This window comes from Miscanthus floridulus, chromosome 13, assembly GCF_019320115.1.
Source record: "Miscanthus floridulus cultivar M001 chromosome 13, ASM1932011v1, whole genome shotgun sequence".
Taxonomy (NCBI): Eukaryota; Viridiplantae; Streptophyta; class Magnoliopsida; order Poales; family Poaceae; genus Miscanthus; species Miscanthus floridulus.
The window spans coordinates 54086726-54114264 of NC_089592.1; the positions used below are offsets into that span (position 1 = coordinate 54086726).

General features: G+C 47.0%; 1 protein-coding gene and 2 pseudogenes across 1 annotated transcript; all 3 read left to right on the forward strand.

Moving 5' to 3' along the window:
• Nucleotides 1-491: 491 nt before the first annotated feature.
• On the forward strand, nucleotides 492-1399 carry LOC136499837 (momilactone A synthase-like; annotated as a pseudogene).
• A 2766-nt stretch (nucleotides 1400-4165) lies between these two features.
• LOC136502014 (momilactone A synthase-like) lies at nucleotides 4166-5309 on the forward strand. Its single transcript, XM_066497504.1, has 3 exons — nucleotides 4166-4197; nucleotides 4305-4379; nucleotides 4487-5309. The coding sequence occupies exons 1-3, from the start codon at nucleotides 4166-4168 to the stop codon at nucleotides 5307-5309; spliced, it is 930 nt and encodes a 309-aa protein (XP_066353601.1).
• A 4600-nt stretch (nucleotides 5310-9909) lies between these two features.
• On the forward strand, nucleotides 9910-12357 carry LOC136500512 (pentatricopeptide repeat-containing protein At5g12100, mitochondrial-like; annotated as a pseudogene).
• The last annotated feature ends 15182 nt before the right edge of the window (nucleotides 12358-27539 follow it).

Below are 27539 nucleotides of genomic sequence, written 5' to 3' on the forward strand. Positions count from 1 at the left end.
GTATTTTCTATTCATAGATTTTCCAGAATCGTTGCTTTCATGCTAGAAAAATTGTATATGTATGCTATGCACATCAGCTCACGAGTCACGACCAATCACATATTCACATCATACTGGTGCATGACAAATATCGGTCCCTATATAGTACAGCTGGTGCCGCCGTATATGAGGAGAGTAAGCGTATTAGCTGCTAATAGTTAACTACCTAATAGCAGGTCACACCTACTGTTAGCTACTAATATAGCTTAGCTAGTTTAGTCCAGCTAGCTAGTGAAATAGTTGTTAGTTGGGCATACAGCTAAGAATTAGCTAAACTATAACATGGTGGTAGCAGAACACGCTGCACGCAACAAAAGTGATGACGCTGACGCCTGACGGGTCCATCTGCAGTGCACTGGCTGCCAGGAGGTCTTTCTTAAGAATAGAGGCGCGAACTCGATCTGATCCTTGCGTCTGATGAATCTCAGGCAGAAGCAGCAGGACCCAGCAGGATGTTCCAAGCCATGCAGCGCGTTGTAACGGGGAAGAGCAGGACCCAGCAGGCACCCTTGTCCGCCTTCGTCAACCACTTCTCCGTAGCTGTCATCACGGGGGCCGCGAGTGGGATTGGCAAGGCGACCGCCACAGAGTTCGTCAGGAACGGCGCGAGGGTGATCCTGGCCGACGTGCAGGACGACCTGGGCCACGCCGCCGCCGCGTGCAATGCCCGCTGCGACGTCTCCGACGAGGCGCAGGTCGCCGCGGCCATCGACCTCGCCGTGGCGCGGTACGGCCGCCTCGACGTCGTGTTCAACAACGCAGGCGTCAGCGGCGACATGGCGCCGGCGCCGCTGGCCTCGGTCGACCTGGACGACCGACTTCGACCGCGTCATGGCGGTGAACGCGCGCGCGGTGCTCGCGGGCCTCAAGCACGCCGCGCGCGTCATGGTCCCGCGCCGCGGCGGCGGCAGCATCATCTGCACGGCCAGCACCGCGGGCGTGGTCGGCGGCGTGGCGATGGCCCCCTACAGCGTCTCCAAGGCGGCGGTGCTCGGGATCGTGCGCGCCGCGGCGGGGGAGCTGGCCCGCCCCAGCGTGCGCGTGAACGCCGTCTCGCCCAACTTCATCCCGACGCCGCTGGTGATGGACGCCATGGCCGTGTGGTTTCCCGGGAGGAGCGACGAGGAGCGCCAGCGCATCGTGAGGAACATGAACGAGATGGATGGCCCCGGTGTTGGAGGTGAAGGACGTGGCCAGGGCGGCGCTGTTCCTGGCGTCTGACGAGGCCAAGTACGTGAACGGCCACAATCTCTTCGTCGATGGCGGGTTCACGGCTAGCAAAGTGCCAACACATGCCCACAACGCCACAGTGAGGAGAATCGGACCGATGGATTCCATAGGGATTTTCTTTTCGGAATAGCTTGCATTGTTTTGCATTGGACATTAACAGTCCAGCTTGTCGCCATTTCTGACGATACTTTTCTTGCTTAATTAATGAATTGTATCGTGCATTGTGAGTTGACTTCCTTATCTTGTTAGTGTGGTTGAACAATGACTTTAGTATATTGAAGAATTGGTATGGTGTTAACAGCTAATAATAACCATTATTCGCCAAATCGACCGCTCAGTCTGTTTAAACAATGTTTAAACGGTAAACGAAGACCACTCGTGTCGTTTAGAACCTATATGGTGAATTAAACAGTTGACCTGTTTAAACTGTTAAAAACCGTCTAAACATAATCGAGTTAAATGTGATTAAATGAGCTAAACAGACATTTAATTCACCATTTAGTCAATAAGAGAATTACAATTACCACATTTGGCACCAAACTAATTAATATCATAAGTATATGAGGTGTTGTAGGATGTAGTTTTCTTTTAAAAAAAATATTTGGTAGCATACTTTTTTTTTACATGTGTAGATATGTATAGTTTCTAGCATATTTCACTTATGTATATTCTAGAGTTCTTATACAAAACCATTTAGACAGTAACTCCGTTAAACACCGTCTAAATGTTTAAACGGTAAACAACGGGTGACAAACTATTTACTATTTAGCACTTAGGATAACACTATAATAAATTGTAGAACTTAGAATTTGATGGTCTTGGGGTGGATGGTGTTTTTTTTTTTTGTCACTAGAAGACTTGTTTGGTTGTACTTGTATCCATTTCAATCCACATATGTTGGGTGGATTAGGGTGGAAATTAAACCAATTTACACATCAATCCACCCTAAGCTCTAAGGAATACTCTCCACACTTATTTTTAAGCTCTCTTTTATTTCCTTTTTGAATTACACAATATAGATACAAGTGCCAACAAACACGCATTGCACTTACTCTTATAAACGCACACACGTAAACTTTATCTCTATAAATGGAAGTATGCAAATCCTATGTCTGTGGGCACCTCACCTTCTTTTCTAGCCATTCTTTTTTTTTTTGTGAAGTACACAATATAGATGTATGTCCACAAACACACACATCCACTCCTATGGATGTACACATAGCAGATCTCGAAGTTGACAAAGTTACCGTAGACAGTTCGTTGTCTATACAGTTCATACCTAGTACAATGTCGTAGCACCCCAGTTGCAACACCACCTTCAAAGTGGTGTGAAAAGTATTACTCTGGTAGTACCACTCACAGTTGGCTCATTCCTTGGTGCAAGACATAAGACCACCATCTGCTATATATCTTTACTTGGATAGGCTTTTGAACAATTCTGATTTTGGAGCAACCATGGGTCAAATTCTCGCTGATGAAACTAGAAAAATTGCCACAATAGCATCGGTCCTGTTCGCTTATGCTGAAATTTGACTTATGTTGATGTTTATGTTAAATATTGTGAGAGAAAAACACCGTTCTATGACTGAAAAATAGCTCAAACGAATGGGACGGTCAATACTTCCTTGCCACCTAGAAAACCTCCAGCTCTCAGTCTTCTGGGACTTACCCATAACTGCTTGTTTTGAAATGGCCAATAACTCCTCTTCGTTGTTAGGATCAGCAGCAACTTCCAACGTTATCTTTGAAACATGCAAAAATAGTCTAAACAATCCTTAAAATAAAAATATTTTAAAACTGAACCTATCTATTCGTCTAGGGGTAAAATCATCATTTTGTCCCACACTTAACACCATTAGTGACCAAATTTGAGAGAGGGGCCATGTAAGAAAGGAAAGTTGGATTTCGAGCCAAATAGGCAACTTCAAATCTAAAAGATGATGAAGGAAGGAAGTCTGAAATTTTTTTAGAGCCAAGAAAGGAATTTTCTCATGAAAACATGACATAAAACTCTTCATTGGAGGCATTATTTCATACCTCCACAACCGTGAGTTTATAGATGATATATACCTATCTTGAATACGACCACGAAACCCTCCACCGAAAAGATGGCCTTAGTTTGTAAAAAGATAAACAAAACAGAAAAAAAACAAAAAATGGTCTTAGTTTTTATCAAAGATTTTTGCTGCTGCTGGCTGTAACTGGTACAATTTTGCAGTAACTTGTGAGTAAGAATGCAGCCTGCAGCAGCCACAGCGGCTGTGAAACAGCCTGCCGAACAATGTGAAACAAAACAGAAAAGACAATGTGCCCCTCTTCCGTATTTTACGGCCTGATTGGAATACAGGGAAAATTTTATGTTCCTGCGTCTGTGAATTGAACACGTCCTATGAAATTCCTACACAATCTATATCTCTTATAAAACTAATCCCCACTACACATGTTCTATTTTAATATGCAAGACATAAACATCATCTTCTGCTAATAACCATGTCATGTCACAACTTCCAACTTCTTAATGCAAGCTATCCACGTCATCTCAAGTTCGATCTCAACATGTAAGACATCCACATCATCTTCCACTAATAGTCATGTCATGCCACTAACTTCCAACCTATTAATTCAAGCTATCCACGCCATCTCAAGTTCTATCTCAATATACAACACAACACATCATCTTCCACTAATAGCCAATGCCATGCCACTAACTTCCAATCTCTTAATGCTAGCTATCCACGTCATCTCAAGTTTTTTCTCAACATACAAGACATTCATCCACTAATAGCCATGTCATGCCACTAACTTCCAACCTGTTAATGCAACCTCTTCATGCGGTTGAACTGTGATTTAAACCAGCTTCATTGCCCTTGCTTGTTTAGTTGTGTTAGTAGGCACGATGTTCAACAGAGCCTTGCAGGTGATTCTCAGGTAGGCGTGCGTGCTGTGATCGATCAGAGTCTGGTTAATTTGTATGCAACAACCACCAGCGCTAGAGCTAGAGCTCCGTCTAACAAACTACGTATGTTTTGCTTCAGGGAGAAGAAGAGCAGGATCATTGGTCCAGGCTTGGTCCATGCCTTGTCCTCGGCTTCCAGCTCTCAAACTCAGAGGTTCACCGCTCCCTCAGTCCCTCCCCGTGCTCACTTTTGTTCAGCTTTAACTTTTTCACTGCTCACGGAGGAGTCACTTTTTTTTTCTACGTGCGGTTGATTCGTAGGCTGGCTGGAAAGATCGCCGTCATCACCGGGGGCGCGAGCGGCATCGGCAAGGCGACCGCCGCCGAGTTCGTGCGAAACGGGGCGAGGGTAGTCATCGCCGACATCCAGGACGACCTTGGCCGCGCCGTCGCCGCGGAGCTTGGCCCCGACAACGTGTGCTGCTACACCCGCTGTGACGTCGCCGACGAGGCGCAGGTCGCCGACGCCGTGGACCTCGCGGTGGCCCGGCACGGGAAGCTCGACGTCATGTTCAACAACGCCGGCATCACGGGCTCCCCCGGGTGGCCACCGCTCGGCGCGGTGGACCTCGCCGACTTCGACCGCGTGATGGCCGTCAACGCCCGCGGAGTGCTGGCTGGGCTCAAGCACGCCGCGCGCGTCATGGTGCCGCGCCGCCGCGGCAGCATCATCTGCACCGCCAGCGCCACCGGTCTGTGCGGCGGCATGGGCGCCATCGCGTACAGCGCCTCCAAGGCGACGGTGATCGGCCTGGTGCGTGCCGTGGCGGCGGAGATGGCGTCCTCCGGGGTGCGCGTCAACGCCATCTCTCCCTACGCCATCCCGACGCCTCTGGCGCTGGCAACCGTCGCCTCGTGGCATCCGGAGAGGGGATTAAGCGCCGAGGAGATTAAGCGGATGGTGGAGATAGACTTGAACGTGATGTACGGGACCAAGCTGGAGGAGGAGGACATCGCGAGGGCGGCTCTCTACCTGGCGTCCGACGACGCCAAGTATGTCAACGGCCACAACCTCGTCGTCGACGGCGGCACGACGGTGAGCAGGAGTGCCAAAAATCCTGGCACAAGCACGCCCAAGGAGTGATGAACGGTCAGCATGGATTTTACTTCGTGGGCCCCGCTGACTTGCTGTACACCAGAATCCGTGATGGTCTCTCACGACCAGCAAAAGCCCGGACGCCACTAGGTTGCCAACATGGGCGACGGGGACGGGGCCACGGTCGTCATAGCAGAGGCAGTTAGCCTTTCAGTCGGATAAATCTCTATTTCAACAGTTAATCTAAAACTAATAGTCAAATTTCTTGTTTTAGCCATTATGTAAAATAGAAGAGTCATAAAAATAAGAGGACTCTGGAACAGCCTAGCTATTTTGCCTCTTCTATATTTGAAAACAAGCCACGTCAATATAGTTGTTATCCAAATCCCAACTGATCCTAGTTTTCTGGCAACGATGGGATCCTGCGGACTGCTTCTCACTCGCGAGAATATGACTCCGTGGACTGCGTCACCCCTGCGAGAATAGAACTATGCGGTCTACAGGTTTCGACTTCAGACCAGTGTTCTAGGTTTTGACTTCAGACTGCATGCACTACGAGACGCTGATTCTGGCAGCGACAGATTGCTACCTCCGCACGAGATCAGAGTTCCCCGCCATCTGTTCTATCATACGTTGCCCTGTTCTGTCAAGTAAGTTTTCCAACACTAAATTAGTTTCTTATATTTCGTTAGAACAGAGACGTAAACACTGACGACCTTGAGATGTACGATGTTTATGCATGATGTTCTGGTGTTAATTTTTGCTTGAAATATTTATTTTGGTCACGTTAGCCGATGAGCACATGGGAAATAATTACTAGACATCGTATTTTTCAATCCTTGTGTAGGTGCTTGAACAAATTCCTGGGTTTCTCCTAATCAAAGGTCTATAATGGATTTGGACGATGTATTGAATGAAATGATGGATTCGTCGTCGTCTTCGGACGATGACGATGAACTTTATATTGCAGCAGCACACGTAGTAGTGTCAGACATTGCAAATTCAGCATGCCATCGTGGTTCTGTAGAGGGACATCATGTTTTGAATCATGATAGGCAGTCAGGGCACATCAGACTGTATGAAGATTATTTCTCAGATAATCCTACGTATGGGCCGAGCTATTTTAGGTGCAGGTTAATTTTCTCATATTTTGTTCAATTATGTTTAGCGCATGCATTCAATTTGTGGCTAATTTTATATCGGGTGCCACAGGTTTTGAATGTGGCATTATGTATTTGTACGTATAACAAATGTTGTTGAGGAGTATGACGACTATTTGGTGCAGAAGAGGAATGCATCCGGAACCCTAGGGCTATCTTAATTTCTTATATTTCGTTAGAACAGAGATGCAAACACTGATGACTCGAATTATGATTTCAACAAGTAGAAAAAACCGAAGCATGCAAGATAAGCAACCGTTTCAAAATATATGATTTCACCCTTGCGAGAATAGGACTCCCATAGACCTATAAAGTTGAGGACTTCAGAAGAACTAGATGCTTGCTTTCTCTATCGAGTGTCCATGACTGAACTTTGTCAAGTCAACTCACTGTAATTATTTTCAGAGCTGTGAAGGCTCTTGTTATGCATATACTCTCTTCAGAACATTGCCTAGATGTGAAACAACTAATCAAAATACCTAAGCCCTAAATTAACTTATAATTAGCTATGCAGAAATGACTTCTAGGAATATAGTTGCGGAGGCCAGAGAAGATCACTTAAATTGTTGACACATGTAGCTCATTTCAGATTTCTGAATATGATTGAAATAGAATTATGCATGACTGTTTTTGTCCCAAGGTCATTAGTAGCTGGAAGCAATTCTGTGATGTTGTCTAACATGTCATTGATTTAAATCTAAACACTTCCTTTCCAGTGGCAACACCAAACACATTTCGAATACGTGTCCTGCATTCTTCACAACACGGGTCATATATCGCAACAGAGAAACTTAAAAATTGCATATAGGTCTGTCCAGCTCACCAGAGTTCATGTTGGTGAAGGAGGAATAATTTGCCGCCGCTACCCAAGAACCCTCGCATTTTCCAACCAAGCCTCCAATTGCTCCCACCCGTCAACCATTGGGAACATAGGGAACGAGTACATAGAAGCAGAATTGGGGTCTTCCTAGCGCACGGCGGGCGGAGCCCCGTCAGATGGATGCGACATTGTGAGGAAACACATGCAGATTAGAGACATGCAAGGGCCGAAGAAGGGGCGGCTGGCTATCGCGCGTGCTATGAACGGGTGTCCGAGACTAGGCACACTGACAAGCACAAGGGTAAGGACGTGGTACCTGGCTACCGCGCTGGCACGTACGGGGAGGGTCAACTGAGGGAGCCTCGCCAATGGAGAAGGACCATCCAGTGGCACACAGACCGGGCAGTGGCCGTTCGAGGGAGACGCACCGACGGAGAAGGCCCGTCCGGAGGCGCACGGATGGGGCAAGGGACGCAGGGAACCGCATGGATGGAGGACAGAGGTGAAGGGCCGTCTGAAGGCAGCTGCGCGGACGAGGGAGGGTACGGAGATGGCGTTGTGCTGCAGCACGCGGGAAACAATTCTCCCGCGGAGCGAGAAGGGGAGCGCAGAGCAGAATTTCACGCGGGAAAGAGGAATAGCGAGCCACCGCGGAAGGCTATTTTTGAGAATATTTACATATTTATCATCATTACGCGGTGATTGGTATATAAAATACCATGTCAGTGACATAGTGTAAGATGCTATCCGTAATAATGATAAATATGTAAATGCCTATTTTTGGATAACGGGTTTCACAGGACAGATGGCCTCGAATTTTGGAAGACTGGATACATAATCCGTTGGATGCCTGTTTTTGTTAAATAAATCTGAATTTTGGCTGAAGACAAATATACATCATCACTTGGAGTTGCTCTAAGCATTCGTACACATCTGAGAAATCCTTGGTTTGCAGAGGAGCCAAATGCTGGACAAGACACAACATAGCAGTATAGCGCTATGCCATAACCCCCTTAGACGAGGGATTTTGGCATTTCACTCATCATCAAAAATGAGTTTTGCAGTTTTATCATCCCTCAAAATGATTTTACTCGTCTGTCATTATGAAACTGGTGTAACCCGCTCAAATATATTTTTGGTAGTTTTAATTCGTGGGAAAAAAAGAAGACATCTCCTTCAACTTCTACCCCTGTCTCCTGTTATCTTCCTCGAAACGGATCGAACACAAAACGGATCAGCTCCTCCATCCCAGCGGCATCAGCGCCGCCCACACCGTGCCTGACTGCATCGGTGACCAACGAAGCCCACACCGATGCGGCCATCTGGAACTCGAACACAAGAACAGAACAAACACGAGTGCACGAATAGAGAAGGGGCGAGCACAAAAATCGACGAAACCGGTCGAAATCAAAACGAATCGCTCCCAAACATTACACATACCATCACAAGGGAGTTGGTGAGCATACTCTAAGAGATCATCGCCCAATTTCAGCTTAAACTCTAGGAAATGCAAGATTTGGGGCAAGAACGGGGGTTTCACCCTAAATCGAAAATTGGATCGATCTACGAGCTCGTACCAAATTAGTTGAATCTCTTGGGGGATTTGATTAGCACATATCCTTGCTCGAATCAACTAACAAAGAACGAACAAAAACGCCCTTAAATCGACCAATTGAAGGACGAACAGGAGAGGAGAAAAACACATAGAAAACACAAGACTGTAGACGTACACGATTCAGGAGCAAGAAAAATAGCCAACTGTTCCAGTAGGCAGCTGAACCACGATGAACAAGAGGGCCGATTCAACTGTGGCTGGCGGCTTTGGCAGAACAGCTTTGGCAAGCGACAATCCACCCCAGATGCGCCCGCCGGCACTTGCCGTCACGAGCACGGCGCCTCCGGAACCGTGCGACATGACGAAAGCATGCATGTTATGGAAAGATCCAAGGCCCTAGCGGTGATGGAAGCGATTCCACCGCCGCGAGGAACGAAGCGGACACTGCCAGCGCAGCTGGCTCGACCGAACAAGAACAACTTAGGGTGGCCGGCCGCCGCCGCCGCCAGTCCGCCACGACGAACCCGAGCTTGCTCGCGGGTCCACAACACTACGAAGATCCCACGCCTTGGAGGCGAAGGGAGCGCTCGAGCCGACGTCACAACGGCGGAAGCAGCCGCCGCCAGGGCTGGCGGGTGGACTGGACACCTCCGGCCGACGGCCTCTGCCGTCACTCGGCTGAACGGGAGCTGGCGCACGGGGACGTCCTCATCCTCCTCCTCGTTCCCTCCCGGCAGGAACGCCGCGCGTCAAGCCAAGCCAGCGGCCGGAATGCCCATGCAGAAGCGCCCGCTCCTGTCGTCTGCCTCGCCTGGCCGTGACGCCCAAGTCGAGGAAGCTCCTAGCGCCGACGCGGACGGCTGCGGCGGGGGCGACCGGCGGTCGCCGAAAGCTGCCGCGGGGGATGGAGGAGAGGGAGTAATGGGAGAGAGGGCCGATCCGTTTTGAGCAAGCAGGGAATAGAAATGGTAGGAGACGTCTTTTTTTCACAAATTAAAACTATCCAAAATGTATTTCACATCAATTTTATAACGGTAAAGTAGCGAAAGATGGTAAAACTGTGAAAAACGTCTGTGATGATACGGACGAACCATGGGTGCAGCCGTACAGGACCGGAGGCAGCTCGCAATCCTCCCTCGCCGCCTCCACCTCTCCTCCTCCACCTCTACTGCTCCCCTCAGTGAACTCGCCTCCCTCCTCGCCGCCGGCCGCTTCCACCGCGCCGTCGACCTCGCCAAATCCCTCCTCTCCTCCCATCCCCCCGCCGTCAGCGTCCCCGACCTCTACCACGCCCTCTCTGCCACAGCCGACACCCAGGACGACCCGCGGGCGCGCCCCCATTCCCTCCTCTGCGACGCGGCCTCCGCCCTCGTTGTCGCCTCCGCGCGTCTCTGCCAACCCGACGGCGCGCTCCGCCTGCTCTCCCTCCTCGCCAGCGCGGGCGACGGCGCCTGTGCCGGCGCGGTGCGCTCGCCGCTGCCGTCTCTATCGTCCTGCAACCTCCTCCTCGAGTCCCTCCTATCCGTAGGCCGCCACGCCGATGTGCGCGCCGCGTTCGGCCTCCTCGTGGCGGCCGGTGCGCGCCCGGACACCTTCGCGTGGAACAAAGTCGTCCAGGCCTGCGTTGCGGCTGGCGACCTCGACGAGGCACTTGCCATGCTGCGGCGGATGGGCCGTAGCGAAGGCGCCCCTCCTCCCGACGCGTTCTCGTACAACGTGGTCATCGCAGGGCTGTGGAGGTCCGGGAAGGGCAGCGACGCCCTCAAGCTGTTCGATGAAATGGTGGACAGGGGAGTCGCGCCTAACCAGATCACCTACAACACGATGATTGATGGGCATGTCAAGGGTGGGGACCTGGAGGCTGGTTTCAGACTGCGGGATCAAATGCTACATGAGGGCCCGAAGCCAAATGTAGTCACTTACAATGTGCTGCTATCAGGGCTGTGTCGTGCTGGCAGGATGGATGAGACAAGAGTCTTGATGGATGAGATGGCATCATATAGCATGTTGCCGGATGGTTTCACATATAGCATATTGTTTGATGGTCTCGCATGAACTGGAGATTCACGGACCATGCTTTCTTTGTTTGGAGAGTCTTTGAAGAAGGGTGTCATGGTTGGAGCATACACTTGCAGTATCTTGCTGAATGGTCTATGCAAGGATGGGAAGGTCGCAAAGGCAGAACAGGTGTTGGAGATGTTGGTACACACAGGGCTGGTGCCAACAACAGCGATCTACAACACTCTAATAAATGGCTATTGTCAGGTTCGTGACCTCCAAGGGGCCTTCTCCATCTTTGAGCAGATGAAATCACGTCATATTAGGCCAGATCACATCACCGACAATGCACTCATAAATGGTTTGTGTAAGTTGGAAATGATCACTGAAGCAGAGGATTTGGTGATGGAGATGGAGAAGAGTGGAGTGGATCCGAGCGTGGAAACTTTCAATACACTGATTGACGCTTATGGGAGGGCTGGGCAACTCGAAAAGTGTTTCACTGTTTTGTCTGATATGCAAGACAAGGGGATAAAGTCAAATGTTATCTCTTTTGGTTCGGTTGTCAAGGCTTTTTGCAAGAAACGAAAAATCCCAGAAGCTGTAGCTATCTTGGATGATATGATACACAAAGATGTTGTACCAAATGCACAGGTGTACAACTCAATCATTGATGCTTATATAGAGTCAGGTGACACTGAGCAGGCTTTCTTTCTGGTTGAGAAGATGAAAAATAGTGGAGTATCTGCAAGTATATTTACCTATAATTTGCTGCTAAAAGGTCTTTGCAAAAATTCACAAATAGATGAAGCTGAAGAATTGATTTGCAACTTAACAAATCAAGGGCTGAGACCTGACGTTGTTAGCTACAATACTATAATGTCAGCATGCTGCAACAAGGGCGATACTGATAGAGCATTGGAGCTTCTCCAAGAAATGCACAAGTATGGCATCAGACCTACACTGAGAACATACCATCCACTTCTTAATGCATTGGGTAGTGCAGGGAGAGTTCATGATATGGAATGCCTGTATCAGCAAATGTTGCACAAGAATGTTGAACCTAGCAGTAGCATATATGGCATCATGGTCGATACCTATGCGAGATGTGAAAATGAATCAAAGGTAGCATCTCTGAAGAGGGAAATGTCAGAGAAAGGAATAGCCTTTGATGACATGGAAAGAACGAACCATGAGCTAGATAGGATAATAGCAAGTCCAATTTGATTGCATTGCCTTGAAATGAAAAGGCTGGAAGGTTGCCAGTTATGTTAATATCAAAAACGAATTTTCAGATTTGAGTTCAATTCTACAGAAACGAAACAGAAATGGAAATATGCAGGTCTAAAGATGCTAGCTGCTAAATGTTAGGTATAATTTGCGCGAACTTTTTGCATCCTGCCAAGAACTGTGTCATTTGTTTCTTCTTTAATCTGCTCTAGCAGTGGGGTTGGGTCAAATTTTCTTATTGCCATGTTTTGAAAAACTCGGGTGCCATGCTCCTTCATTATCTCCCAGGTTGCAAGGACGACAGAGGGCATTGTTTTAAAAAGCTTATTGTTGCACATCAAGGAAGGGCGGGCCTAGGTGCAAGCGGTAGAGTCTTACCGCATGTGACCGGAAGGTCCCGGGTTCGAGTCGCTGGTCTCCTCGCATTGCACAGGCGAGAGTAAGGCTTGCCACTGACATCCTTCCCCAGACCCCGCACAGAGCGGGAGCTCTCTGCACTAGGTACGCCCTTTATTGTTGCACATCAAGGGCATAATGGTATAGTTGACCAATTTTTTCTTACCTCAGTGTGGTTCTCTAATTTACTCTATTGTATGGAATTCATGGTGCTTCATGCTTTTGCCTATATATTTATCAGCTCTATCTTTTGTTTGCTATAATTCAACAAAATATGATGTTTCCTTTACTGATGAAGTTTGGAAACACTTATCAGATTGACTACTAGTTGGTATCATATTTGACCTGAGTATAGATGTAAAACTGAATAGAGTGCAATGAGAAGGCAAGTTGCTAAAAGTTTGTCACTGTTGTTCATGTCTGACTTCCCACTGTGATTGTTGATGAAAGCATTGCTACTATTTTAGGTGAAACTGAATGGTTCGAAAAGTGTAATGTGTTAAAACTGATGCTACTAAGTATACTGGTTTTCCTTTTCCTGGGAAAACAATTTGTACTAGTTTCAATTTAATTTCATATGACTCTAAGGATGTATGTTCATATCTTTATTTTACTGACACTTGAAGGCAAAAAATATCGTTTGGTGTTATGGCACCTGCTTATTGCTCGACTTATTGGTTTGGATCTCTGAAGTGTATCTTGAAATTTAGGAGTAGCTGCCATGGATAAGTGTTGCTATATCATAGTTAGATTCCTCGTGTGTTTGTTAATGTGTATATGGCTATATGCTATTTATACTTTTCCTTTTGCATCTCTGTACATGTATCAGCATTATTTTTTGTCCAAAGTAAAATCATATATATTTATCCAGAAACCTGATAAATATGTGAATTCATTTCACTGAAATTTCTTGAGCACTAATATTCATTCAGGACAGAAATTTCCTGTCCTAAGATGCAGTACATCTCCATGTAAGATCAGCTTACCACTCAGTCTTGATTGGTCTTGGCCCTTGGAAGATACATTTTCCTAGAAGTTATTGCCTCATTAAATGTGTGCCATTTACTCCAGAGAACCTTTTTGCCTTTTGAGGAAGCTGGCCTATTTATTTGCTCCTTAGACTTAAGGCACTCTTTGCCAGAGAACCTTTCTTAATGTTGTGATTTGTGATCCAGTTCTGAAATGAATCTCAACTGAAGATTTATGTTGATCTATAAAAATATTTATGTGAAGATTTGGCCAAACAGTTTTGACAGATTAGTTTCACAATCTCATGCTCTAAGCTTATATTATTGTTTACCGCATCCGTCAATGGCCCAAGCTAACTATGTTCATGTTATTGTTGACAGTAGTTTACTTGCTCGTGTTGATTTTGCACTTCAAACATTTTTTTAGTTGAATTGTAAATATTCTTAAACTCCGTCTATGTTGTCTCAACATAGCAGGTCCTAAGCCCTGGTAAAGGAGGAGGGTTGTGTTAGGCGTGGCGAGCCAACGTTAAATCTAGCCATTCTAATGGAGATGAAACCTGAAAGAAAATCGTTGGGACGTACCCTTTTAGCGACGCGTCATATCGGAACCGGGGTATGGTGTTAAATGAGCAAGGGTCGGGTCGTCACCCCCGTGACGCGCCGTGTCGCGATCTGGGTACGGTGTCAAGTGATCAAGGATCGGGTCATCGCATCCTTAGTGGCGCGCTACATTGGCGCCCGAGTGTAGTGAAAAATGAGCAAGGGTCTTCACATCTGATTCGACGGGTGCGAAGGGTAAGGAAGCTAGTCGAACCAACTAGGATCTGTTTAGACAGTTGGAATGTAGGGTCGCTTACAGGTAAGTTAAGAGAATTAGTTGATACCGCGACTAGGAGGTGTGTAAATATATTATGCTTTCAAGAGACTAAATGGAAGGGTTAGAAGACGAAGGAGGTGGACAATACAGGTTTCAAGCTTTGGTACACAGGGACAGTTGCGAGTAGAAATGGAGTAGAAGTTTTGATTGATAAGAGCCTAAAGAATAGTGTGGTGGGAGTGAGAAGGCAAGGAGATAGGATTATCTTAGTCAAGCTTGTCATTGGTGATATGGTCTTGAACGTAATTAGTGAATTTGTCCCCCCAAGTAGGCCTCGACGAGAGTGCTAAGAGACAGTTCTGGGAAGACTTAGATGGCCTGATTAGAGCTGTACTCAGTAGTGAGAAGCTTTTTATAGGAGGAGATCTTAATGGGCATGTAGGTACTATAAACGCAGGTTTCGAGGTAGTTCATGGAGGTTTTGGGTATGGTAGTAGGAATCAGGAGGGAGAGGAAGTTCTAGACTTCGCGGTAGCTTTTGACCTGATGATAGCCAACACTTTCTTTAGAAAGAGAGAATCTCATCTAGTGACCTTCAGTAGCGGACAACACTCTAGCCAGATTGACTTTGTCCTCACAAGAAGAAAGGACAAACGAGCATGCTTAGGTTGCAAGGTGATACCAGGAGAGTGTGTTGTTTCTCAACATAAGCTTTTGGTGGCTGACTTTCATTTTTAGGTGTGTGCCCGTAGGGATAAACAAGCTAAGATTGAAAGAACAAAGTGGTGGAAACTGAAAGGGGAGACGTTAGAGGTATTCAGGGAAAGGGTTATCAAAGAGGGCTCTTGGAAGGAAGAAGCGGGCATAAACAACATGTGGGAGAAGATGGCAACCAACATTCGGAAGGTGGCCTTAGAGGTGTGTGGAGTAACCAAAGGAAGCGGAGGCGAGGCTAAAGATACTTGGTGGTGGAACGAAGAAGTCCAAAGGGCTATTAAGGAGAAGAAAGAGTGCTATAGACGCTTGTACCATGACAGGAGTGTGGACAACATAGAGAAGTACAAGGTGGCAAAGAAGACTGCAAAGCGAGCTGTAAGTGTGGTAAAGGGTAGAGCGTACGAGGATTTTTACCAACGTTTGAGTACGAAAGAAGGAGAGAATGACATTTATAGGATGGCTAGGGTTCATGAGAGAAAGACAAGGGACTTCAACCAAGTTAAGTGCATTAAGGATGAAAGGGAGCATCTCTTGGTGAAGGAGGATGAGATCCGACATCGATGGCAAGAGTATTTTGATAAATTATTCAATGGTGAGAATACGGACACAACCTTTTAGTTGGATGACTCTTTTGATAACACCAATAGGCACTTTGTATGGAGAATCCAAGAATATGATGTCAGAGAGGCGTTGAAAATGATGAAAGGAGGTAAGGCGATGGGACCGTATGGTATCCCAATCGAGGTGTGGAGATGCCTCGGGGACATAGCTATAGTATGGCTAACCAAGCTGTTCAACCATATTTTTCGATCGAACAGGATGCCTTATGAGTGGAGGAGAAGTATATTGGTACCGATCTACAAGAATCTTCACCAAACTCTTTGCAAGAATCTTCATTTGATGATCCTAAAGATGATATCATCAACATACACTTGACAAATGAAGATTTGCCCATCAAGCTTCTTGGTGAATAGTGTGGTATCGACCTTCCTAATAGTGAAGCCCTTCTCAATGAGGAAGTCCCGAAAGCACTCATACCAAGCTCTTGGGGCTTACTTAAGCCCATATAATGCCTTGGATAACCTATAAACATGATTAGGATATCTAGGGTCTTCAAACCCAGGAGGTTGATCAACATAGACTAGTTCATTAATAAAGCCATTTAAAAATACACTTTTCACATCCATTTGATATAATTTCATTTCATGATGTGATGCATATGCAAGGAGGATATGAATTACTTCTAATCTTGCAACCGGTGTAATGGTCTCTCCAAAATCCAAACCTTCAACTTGAGAGAACCCCTTTGCAATTAGTCTTGCCTTGTTCCTCACAACAACACCTTGATCATCTTGCTTGTTTCGGAACACCCACTTTGTTCCAATGACTCTTGCACCTTTTGGCCGCTCTTCAAGAGTCCACACTTCATTGCGGGTGAAGTTGTTCAACTCTTCATGCATGGCATTTATCCAATCCGGATCTTGAAGAGCTTCTTCAACCTTAGTAGGCTCAAAACAAGAGACAAAAGAGTGATGAGCGATAAATAAAGCAAGTTTTTATAAACGAGTCATTACACCCTTTGACGGACTCCCTATGATGAGATCTTGTGGATGATCTTGTAGTAGAGATGTATTTCTTCTATTGACCACTTTAGGAGGAGGTTATGGAGCATCAACATCTTGTGCTTGTACCACCATTTGCTTATGGGAGACATGAGTGTCTTTATTTTCTACTCTCTCATCTTTTTCACCATCTTGTGGTACACTTGATGAAGAGGGTGGATCAATCACTTGTACATCATCTTCATCATCTTTAGGCTTGATGTCTCTAACCGGAATGTTCTTCATAGCCTCTCTCAACGGTTCATCACCTACATCATCAAGATTCTCATGTGCTCCTTGGGAGCCGTTAGATTCATCAAATTCCACATCATATGTTTCTTCAACTAAGCTGGTGGCATGATTAAATACTCTATATGCTTTGGACTTTGATGAGTAACCAACAAGAAAACCAATATCACAACGTCTTTGGAACTTCCCTAGGTGTTGCCGCTTCTTGTAGATGTAGCATTTGCAACCAAACACCCTAAGAAGGAGACGCCCGGCTTCTTCCCATTGAGCAACTGAAAGGTCCTTGTTTGGTTTTGGTAATTGAGTGACAACTTAGGTGGACTAATTGTGTTTATGTGAGATACACAGGTGATTAGTCCATAGGTACATGTGTGTGAGCAACATATGCCATGGAGGTGAAAATGGCTTGGAGATGTTGCAAAGCTCACACATGTGATGATGAAGGAGCTTAAATGCACATGAGACATGACATTGAGTCATGTGATCAAGGTGAAGAAGATCAAGACAAGACTTGGCTTGATGGACCGGTTGCAAGCGTGAAGGGCAAGTCGAAGGCTTTGGAGTGATGGACTGCGTGGCGGTGAAGCTTGAGCAAGACTTGGCGCCGATGGACGATGGCAACGGCGAAGAGCAAGTAGAGTCAAGATCAATGAACTAATATGATCATGTGATGATATGAAGTGGATCATATCATTGTTGATCGTGTTGGTGCATGTGTTGCATTGACATTGAAGGAGATGGATTGGAATGCGCAAGGCAAAGGTATAACCTACGGCATTTCATTTCACCGGTCATAGGTGTGTAGAGAAGTTTATGACCGGGTTTAGGATAGATGGCCGTACTATCAAGAGGGGAAAACTTGTTTGCATATCGGTCATCTAGTGCCACTCGAGTGATCTAACTTTGCATTGTCGCTAGGATCGAGTGGCGTGGCAAGTTGAGTGGCTAACATCCTTTGGGAAATAATTGTGAAAATGCTAACACACATACACATGGTGATGTACACTTGGTGGTGTTGGCACATTTACAAAGGAGGTGGTGTTTGCAGGGTTGAGATGGGTTTGGGTCGGCGGGATTCGGCGCTTTCGGGAAAATGGAATGTCTATTTTCTATTGCGCCGAATGCAAAATCTGGTGGTTAGCATATTGGTGCAAGGGTGAAGAAGTTAGAAGTGAAAACGAGTTGGTCGCGAAGATGCCGGTGTCGGTCAACTGATCGGACGCTGGATCTGAATGCACCGGACGCTGGAAGGCTGCGTCCGGTCAGGCTGACGTATGGTGACGTAATAGCTGGAGTGTGACCGGACGCTAGCTGCGTCCGATCGCGTTCGACCGGACGCGTCCGGTCATGCTCGGGAGCTTACTGGAAACGACCGGACGCTGGGGGTTCAGCGTCCGGTCAGTTGAAGCTGGAGCGTCCGGTCAGGTCAAGTGACCGTTGGAATCGGGACACGTGGTCGTCTACGAGTGACCGGGCGCTGAGGTCCAGTGTCCGGTCAACACGACCAGAGCGTCCGGTCAGCCCGACCGTTGCCCAGTGAAGGGGTAACGGCTAGTTTAGCCCTTGGGGCTATAAATAGAAGTGGCCTTCGGCCATGGCTGGAGCTGAGCACCTCAAGGGACTTAGTGTCCATGCTTGTGAGTGCTTGGAAGCCCTCCATCACACATATACTTGATAGTGATCATTCGATTGTGTGAGTGAGCGATTCTAGTGCGATTGCATCATGAGATTGCATCGAGTGGCACTAGGTGATCGAGTTGCAAGCCGGTGGTGCTTGTTACTCTTGGAGGTTGCCACCTTCTAGACGGCTTGGTGGTGGTCTCCGTCGAAGCGCGCAAGAAGCTTGTGCGGTGCTCTGGAGAAGTGCTTGTGAGGGGCATTGTGCTCGCCCCGCGGGAGCCGCGAAGAGCAACTCTAGTAAAGCGTGTCATTGAGCTACCCTCACTCAAGGGGTAGGTTCTTGCGGCGCCCGACGTGCGGGCTTAGCGGGTGATGCTAATTAGCCACCGAACCACCAAGTGAGCGGTCGACACAACGGGGACTAGCGTGTTGGCAAACACGTGAACCTCGGGAGAAAAATCATCGTGTCAACCTTGTTCTTCCTGTTGGTTTGCATCCCCATTACACAAGCTTGCAATTACTTTTATACATATTAAGCTTGTGTAGTTGCTCTTGTAATTAGATAGCTTGTGTAGCTTGCTAATTACCTTCTTGCTTGTGTAGCATAGAAGTAGCTCCCTTGCGTGGCTAATTTGGTTTTAGTAACCTTGTTAGTCACATTGCTTAGTTTGTGTAACTAAGTATTTGCGCTCTCTAATTAGGCATTGGTTGCATTGTTATTGAGCATTGCTAGTGAGCTTAGTTAGCTTTGTGCTTTTGCTTACTAGCATGTGTAGGAGCTCCCTTGTTGTTTAAAGTACTAGTGGCATAGGTTTGTGTGACCTTGCTCCTAGAATTGTTTAGGAGAGCTCTAGCTAGCCCGGCACCTTAGTTGCATAATTGTTATCTTTGCAAGGTGCTAGTGAATATAAATAGTGGGGTATAGTCTTGGCTAGACCGATAGTTTTAATTCTGCACTTGTATCGGTTAGCCGACGTGATTAATTTTAGAAAAGACTATTCACCCCCCTCTAGTCGCCATCTCGACTCTTCAGCAACTCATAAGGTGTCTTGCCAAGGAACTTTTGAAGGAAGTAGGCGGTTGGATGCATAGCATGCGGTGTTGATTGCTTTCGCCCATAGAGCTTCGGGGGTGTTGTACTCATCAAGCATTGTTCTTGCAAGAGTGATCAATGTCCGGTTCTTCATCTCAACTACACCATTTTGTTGAGGAGTATATGTTGTGGAGACCTCATGTTTGATTCCAACTTCATCACAATAGGCTTCTATGTTTGTGTTGTCACATTCTTTCCCATTATCACTTCTAATCTTTTTGAGCTTCACTTCAAATTCATTTTGTGCTCTCTTGGCAAACTTCTTGAAGCAAGATGCAACTTTGGATTTGTCATGAAGGAAGAATACCCATGTATACCTTGAATAGTCATCAACAATCACAAGACAACAAAGATTTCCTCCCAAACTCTTGTATGTTGTTGGTCCAAATAAATCCATGTGAAGGAGTTCTAGTACTCTTGTGGTTGACATGAAAGCTTTGGTTGGATGAGTATTTGCAACTTGCTTGCCGGCTTGACATGCACTACAAAGCTTGTCCTTCTCAAACTTCACATCCTTCAACCCTCTCACCAAATCATTCTTCATTAGCTTCTTGAGTGAGCTCATCCCAACATGAGCAAGTCTTCTATGCCATAGCCACCCAAGTGTTGTTTTGGTAAATAGGCAAGTCTTCAAGTTTGCATCTTCGGAGGTGAAGTCCACTAGATATAGGTTGTTGTATCTAAATCCTTTGAATATCACTTGATCATCATCCTTCTTAGATACAACAACTTCCTTCTCGATAAACAAGCATTGGAAGCCAAGATCACACAATTGTCCAACAGATAGCAAGTTGAAACTCAATGAAGCAACATATAGCACATTTGAGATTAAATGATCATTTGATATTGCCACTTTGCCCAATCCTTTAACCTTGCCCTTTGAATTATCCCCAAATGTGATTCTTTCTTGTCCATCTACTTCTTCATATAGTGAGGTGAACATACGAGGATCACCGGTCATATGTTGTGTGCAACCACTATCAATAACCCAATGACTTCCACTGGTCTTGTAGTTCACCTACATACAAGAGATCAAGCTTTAGGAACCTAAACTTATTGAGGGCCCTTCACCTTCTCAACAAGTGACTTTGCAACCCAAATTTTCTTAGGCCTATTCTTATTTGGAGGTCCTAAGAACATCACTTTCATCTTTCCACTAGAATCCTTTCTAAGCATGTAGTGAGCATTGAAGGCAAATGGTTTAGCATGCTTGGGCAAGGGTTGTGGTGATGGAGTTTGGCACTCATGAGCAAAGTGGCCTTCTTGTCCACACTCAAAGCATCTCTTTGGCTTTGGCTTTGGCTTTGATTATTGTTGTTGAGCTTGAGCCTTCTTCTTCTCTTGTTTTGCCATGTACCCAATACCACTTCTATCCATCTTCGTGATGGTGTTCATTAGAAGCTCACTTTGAAGATACTTGCCTCTTGTGAACTTGCTCAATCCAATCTTGAGATGCTCTTTCTCTAACTTGAGCTTCTTGTTTTCTTCCTTAAGAGCATCATTGTTTTTCTCTTGCTTGAGCTTCTTGTTTTCTTCTTTGAGCTTCTCATTCTCAAGCATCAAGTCACCATCATGATCAAGAGTTTCTAGCACAATGGTGTTGTGGCTTTTGATCTCTTCAAGATCTTTCTTGAGCTTTGCATTGTCATTCTTGAGCTTGACAAACTCATCATAATTATCGACCTCAACCACTTGCTTGCCCTTGCTAATAGAACCTTGCTCAATGCTCTCAATGATCAAGTCATCATATGATGTAGCTATATCAATCTTAACAACATGGTTAGTAGCATCATGTGGCTCATTGGATAGAAATTCTTGAGCTATGACAAGATTATCATGATTAATCTTGAGAGTAGTATATTCATCTTTTAGCTTGTCATGGCTAGTGATGAGCTCTTTGTGCACCCACTCAAGTTTATCATGTTTATCTTTAAGCTCTTTCTTAGAAGATTTGAGCTCCTTGAGTTTGGATGACATAGCATCATTTGCTTCTCTAAGCTCAACACTAGCCTTTTCCGCTATGTCACATTTTGCTAAAAGTGAATCATTTTTAGCCTCTAGCTTTTCATTCTTAGCTCTAGTCTTTATAATGATCTTAGTGTATTGTTTTAGCAATCTAGCAAGATCATCATAAGTAGGTGACTCATATTCATCATCATCATCACTATCGCTATCATTATTACTAGCATGTTCATCATCACTACTATCATCACCATTTGATACCTTGCGTTCACCATTGGCCATAAGGCATAGGTGTGTAGAGGATGATGTTGGTGGTGGCGGTGAAGATGATGAGTCAATAACAATGGCGGCCACCTTCTCATTATCACTATCATCATCGGATGATCCACTAGATGAATCAATGTCTGTGAGCCAATCACCGATGATATAAGTCTTTCCACTCTTCTTCTTCTTGTGGAAGTCCTTCTTGCCATTTCTCTTCTTGTATGGCTTGTTCTTTTTCTTCTCATCTTCATCTTCATTGCTTGAGTCATCTTTCTTGCCCTTGTTCTTGTTCTTGAACTTGTCTTTCTTGGGCTTTGTGCATTGGTGAGCTAGATGACCAAGTTCTCCACAATTGTAGCAATCCATCTTGGAGATTGGCTTCCTTCTAGAGCTAGTGAAGAACTTCTTCTTCTTGCTATCAAACTTGATGCCACTCTTGTTGAGCTTCTTTAGCATCTTGGCGGTTTTCTTCACCATGAGAGCAAGACTTTCATCATCAACTTCATCATCACTTGAGCTCTCATACTCAAGTCTTGCTTTGCCCTTCTCTTGGCTAGCCTTGAATGCTAAGTCTTTTTCTTTCTTCTTTGTAGAGGATGAGCCATCTTGAGGTGTGATGTGCATGTACATCTCATGAGCATTGATCTATCCTAATATTTGTGTCAATGTAGCGGTGGAAAGATCACCTTGATGTAGCATGGTTACAATATGTCCATATTTGTCAATAGGGAGGACACTCAAAATCTTTCTTACAACATCGGATGGTTGCATTTAAGTAAGCCCAAGCCCATTGACTTCCTCTACAAGAACATTCAAACATGAATACATTTCATTAGCACATTCTTTAGGAAGCATTTTAAAAGAGTTGAGCTTTTTCATGACAAGATGATAGCGTTCCTCATGCTCACTCTTTGTTCCCTTCATGGAGCGCATAAACGTCCAACCATAGTGCATGGGTGTCTTTGTGGTTCCTCACCCGGTTGAACACATCTTTACAAAGGCCTCTAAATATGGTGTTTCTAGCCTTTGCATTCCACTTTTCATAGTTCAACTCATCGCCTTGTGGGTGTGCGGCATCCCGAGGTTTTGGGAAACCTTGTGAGACGGCTCTAAGTATTTCAACATCTAGAGCTTCCATATACGCCTCCATATGAATTTTCCAATATGGAAAATCGTCCCCTCTCAAAGATAGGAGGAGGTCCATCCCTGTGAGACATCTTTCACTATGTGGTTAAGCCTAAAAATGTGAGCATGAGGCTCCGATACCAATTGAAAGGATCAAGATGCCCAAGAGGGATGGGTGAATTGGGCTAATTCTAAATTTCTTTGCAATAATTAAATCCTACGGTTAGCCTAATTAACCCCTTGTGCCTAGAAAGTAGTTTCTAAATGTTCTACCGCACAAAAGACTTGCAACCTAAGTTCTAATCCTACTCTAGCATGGCAATTCTATGAATGTAAAGACAAGTATTGAATTGCTCAAAGTAAATGCTCAAAGTAAATGCTTAAAGTAAATAGAGAAGGAGGAACGCGGCGATGTTTTAGCCGAGGTATTAGAGAGTTGCCACTCCCCACTAGTCCTTGTTGGAGCACCCGCATAAGGGTGTAGCTCCCCCTTGATCCGCGCAAGGATCAAGTGCTCTCTACGGGTTGATTCTTCGACACTCCATCGCGGTGAATCACCCACAACTGCTCACAACTTGAGTTGGATCATCCATAAGCTCTCCGGATGATCACCAAGCTCCCAATCACCACCAAGCCATCTAGGTGACGGTGATCACCAAAAGTAACAAGCACAAACTCTCACTTGACCACGACAAGCCTAATGAGAAGGGTGGATGCACACTTTGCTACTCTTGATCTCACTAATGAGGGCTCTGTTTGGGATTCTCAAATCTCAATCACCTTACTAGGACCTTGCTCTTCTTGGCACTCTTTAAGGTGTTTCTCAGCTGTTGGAATGAGCAAAAGTACCCCCACACATGAGTGGAGGTGGTATTTATAATATGGGCTAAAAAACAAACCATTATGTGCCTCTGCGGGGTGACCGGACGCTCCGATCATGTTGACCGGATGTTCCGGTCAGTACTCCCTGATCTCTAGCGTTTACAGTGTGACTGGACGCAGGCCAGCGTCCGGTCAGCACTGATCGGACACGTCCGGTCACGAATTTTCCTCTCTAGAACCTTACTAGAGTCGACCGGACGCAGGCTCTCAGCGTCTGGTCACTTCACCTCTCAGCGTCCGGTCGCGCCAGATGATTTCACCTTGGTCAAATGAACTGACCAGACTCTGTGCTAGCGTTCGATCAACCCAAAACCAGCGTCCGGTCAGTATTTGACCATCCATTCACTTCCAACTCTCGATCATATGTGAATGAAGTTTGCTCCATTGGATCTAAGGGCTATTTTGGAGCTACCTAGTGCTAGTTTTAACAAGTGTGCACCACACCTAACTCACTAGACTCACCTAGGTCAAGCTACTCATCCATACCCCCCTTAATAGTACGGCCAAAGGAAAACAAAGTCCTAAACTACTCTAAGTGTCTCTCCAACTCCAATCGACACTTAGAACTAGTCCATCCTTAACCTTGTCGTCCATCCTTTGAAAACCAAAATGATTTCCATCGTAGGGGCATGACCACCTTGATTTCCCAATCGATCTCCATTACCGTGACCTAACTTAAGTGCCTCTGCAAAACACATGTTAGTCACAGTAATCACGTATTGTCATTAATTACCAAAACCCAACTAGGGGCCTAGATGCTTTCAGTAACTTTGTTTTAAACTTCCGACCAATCACACCCTGCCATGACCTACGATTACGAGCAGCTAAGCCTCGCGGGCCATGCCTGGGTTCTTAAAGTTGCAGCCTATGGGTCAAACAGGCAGATGAAAAAAGAAAGGATAAAAACAAAGCTATGCTAGGATAAAAACAAAGAATGGATGGGACATGCTTCCCCTTATAAATGATTCCATCACAAAACAAAACTGATGCATTCATGAAATACACACAATTTTCACATGGGGGTTTCCCCACAAACTTAACTTTTACATATACTAACTACTTCTACTCTAAATTCTACTGTGGCCGCCCAGCGGCATCGGCTGACGATGCGACCGACAAAGACTAAGGGCGGCTCACTCTCTGACCAGGCGATGTTCAGCTTGGTTGGAGGCAGGATGGCACTCGCTTCTGACCTAGCCTCCACTCCATCCGTAGGCTGGATAACGTCTTCTTGATGCACGCCTTCATCCATGCTCGCACTGGTGAGCCTCCATCACCCACTGTGCGGAGACTTGCTCGACAACCATCTGTGTGCATGGCACCAAGCTCTCCCCGAGCGCATGGATGGCATCCGCGCTCCAGCCATCAGCCTACCCTCTACAAATGGTAGTAAAGTCCAGGTCCAGGTGGTGCGTCGCCACTGAGGTCAGCACCCCTGACGTTCCGTAGAACATCCCATCGGAGATGAGCGCTCAAACCTCATTGGGGACCTCTGCCAACTGGATGGCGGGCATGCTAGTGCTCAGCGCTGACCTGAACACCTCAGAAATGACCACCTGGGTGATGTTGCAGATTTGGTTGAGCTCCCCCTTGAGAGCACGTCGCTCTTCGAGGGACTTGGCTAGTGCCTCCGCGCTCTGACCGATCACCGCCTTGGTCATCTCCAGCTCCCACTCCAGAGAACCAAGTTTTTCGCCTAGTTCTAGAAAAGGACGACAAGTTCAGAAGCAAAGGAAAGGAAAAACTAAGGCATCAACCATAGGCATAATAGGTACATACCAATGCATGTGTTCTCAAGAATGGAGAGTCCTTCCTCCTGCCAGGTCACCTTCTCAAGCAGCCAAGCGTTCGACTCCTCCATCCCAAGCACCCGCCCCCGGAGCGCGAGCACTTCTCGATCAGCCTTCGACCAGGCCTTCTGCTCTGACTCTAGGGCCTCCAAGGACTTCTAGACTACCGCCTCGGTCTCCGTTTGGTGGACCTTCGCTGTCGTGAGTCCCCACTCGGCAGTGGTCGCTCATTTCACCATGAGTAGTCTCGTCGCCCGTGCTCCCGTTGCTTCAGTCGCCTGGTCTTGGGATTTGCGGTGGGCGGACTCTAGCTGGCGCTCAAGCTCGTCGACCCGCCATGACATCATGGCTTCCTGCTCCATACGACCGTGGTCCTCCCAAAGGAAACGAGACTTGTAGATCAACGTCGCCTCTAACTCCTGTAAAGCAAGAAGCAAACACGCTGGGACAACCAGTGGAAGACCAAGGAGTTGACGACGAACACTAAAAACACAAAAGGCTTACCTCGGTGGCATGTGGCAGGTCAACTGAGACCGCCTGATGGATGAATTCAACCCGCTCCAAGGCCTCCTTGAGCGCCACCTTGGTTTGGGCGAGATCAGACTCCATCGATAGTCCTCTTTCCTCCAGGAAGTGCCAGAGTGCCACCTCCTTCCCATCGCACAGGATGAACTGAGCCTTCCTTGGGTCATTGGAGTAGGGCCACACCAGCTCGTGGGTCGCCCCTAACCCGCTGGAAGATCCAGCTGCCACAACATCGTGCGACGACTGGATCACCGCCAGCTCCTGCGATGGCGGGATAGACGACTGCTCCACCCTAGCACCCGCCTCATCGGAGCAGGGGATCTCCACTACCTCGACCCCATGGCTTGCTAGCAGATGTTCTACCTCCTACCTAGTTGGATCACCTCCTGACACCTCTAGCTCCGACCAGGGGGGCGAGCTATGCGTCCCTCTGCTGGGCGAGGCAGGGAGCCTAGTCTCCCTCCTCTCTTCCACTGCAACTGGTACGGGAGGGATCATGAGGGTCACCTCTGACCCAGCCTTCACCGTCGCCATGGGGATCACCACCGCTACCACTACCGTCGTGCTCACGACCGGCCAGGAGGGCGCAACCCCTAGAAGGGAAGGTCGCACCGTCGCCAGCCTGCTTTCCCCACTGCTCATCGCAACTCGCTACAAATTGGGTCTCCACTCCTCCCGCACGGGATGCTCAATCCCATCAATCCCTGGTCGCTGTCAAAAAAGTACAGGTCAGTCACACTCAAAGAACTCAACTGTGAGATAAAAAGAAACATAAGTACATACCTAGATGAAAGGGGTAGGGCCCTGAAGCCCCAACCTGTACCCCCTCACATCGACCGAGGGAGGAGTCGACCCGGCTGATTCCTGATAGGCCCGTGAGTCGCCGCGACCATCGACTCGTGGGGCACTTGCCGAGGCAACTGACGAGGCATCTCCCTGTTGTGGGTCGTGCGCACGCACCAACCCTAAAGATGTGGGGGGTGCAAGCATGCTCCTTCGATCGGCCAGTGTGCCCCGCCATGCTTAGAGCAATGGGGGGTGAAGCCAACGATGCCTCCAAAGGGCGCGGCGATCGCTCCCGCTTCACCTCTCGCTCGACAACGGTGTCTGAGCTTGCGGTGCACTTCCTTGACACAGGAATGTTGCCGCACCTCTCCGCATCCCACCCACCACCGGCGGACACGGCCACAGGCGCACAACACTCCACCAAGGTCGCAACGATGCCACAGTCTCCATCTTCCTTTGAGGTGCTCGTGTCACCACCCATCTCCGTGGGCTCCTCTGACTCAAGCTCCACCACTACGTCGCTCCAGTTTTCACCGGCCCGCACCCAAGGGGCGATCTCCTTCTCATGCCTCCTCCGAGCCTTCTCTGCTCTCTTCTTCTTGGCGTTCGCCGCCTCCTTCTGGGCAGCTTGCCGAGCTACACCCTTCGGCCCCCTAGGAAGATGTGGCGGGACTTGTAACCGGTGAGTCCCTATGAAATGGATGACTCAAAGTCAAA

Bases quoted from the DNA above. Each gene is read 5' to 3' on its own strand.
- LOC136502014 (XM_066497504.1), top strand. From the start codon at position 4,166: ATGTTCAACAGAGCCTTGCAGGTGATTCTCAG. The intron at 4,198-4,304 runs GTAGGCGTGCGT...GTTTTGCTTCAG, and splicing joins GCCTTGCAGGTGATTCTCAG to GGAGAAGAAGAGCAGGATCA. The intron at 4,380-4,486 runs GTTCACCGCTCC...GTTGATTCGTAG, and splicing joins TCCAGCTCTCAAACTCAGAG to GCTGGCTGGAAAGATCGCCG.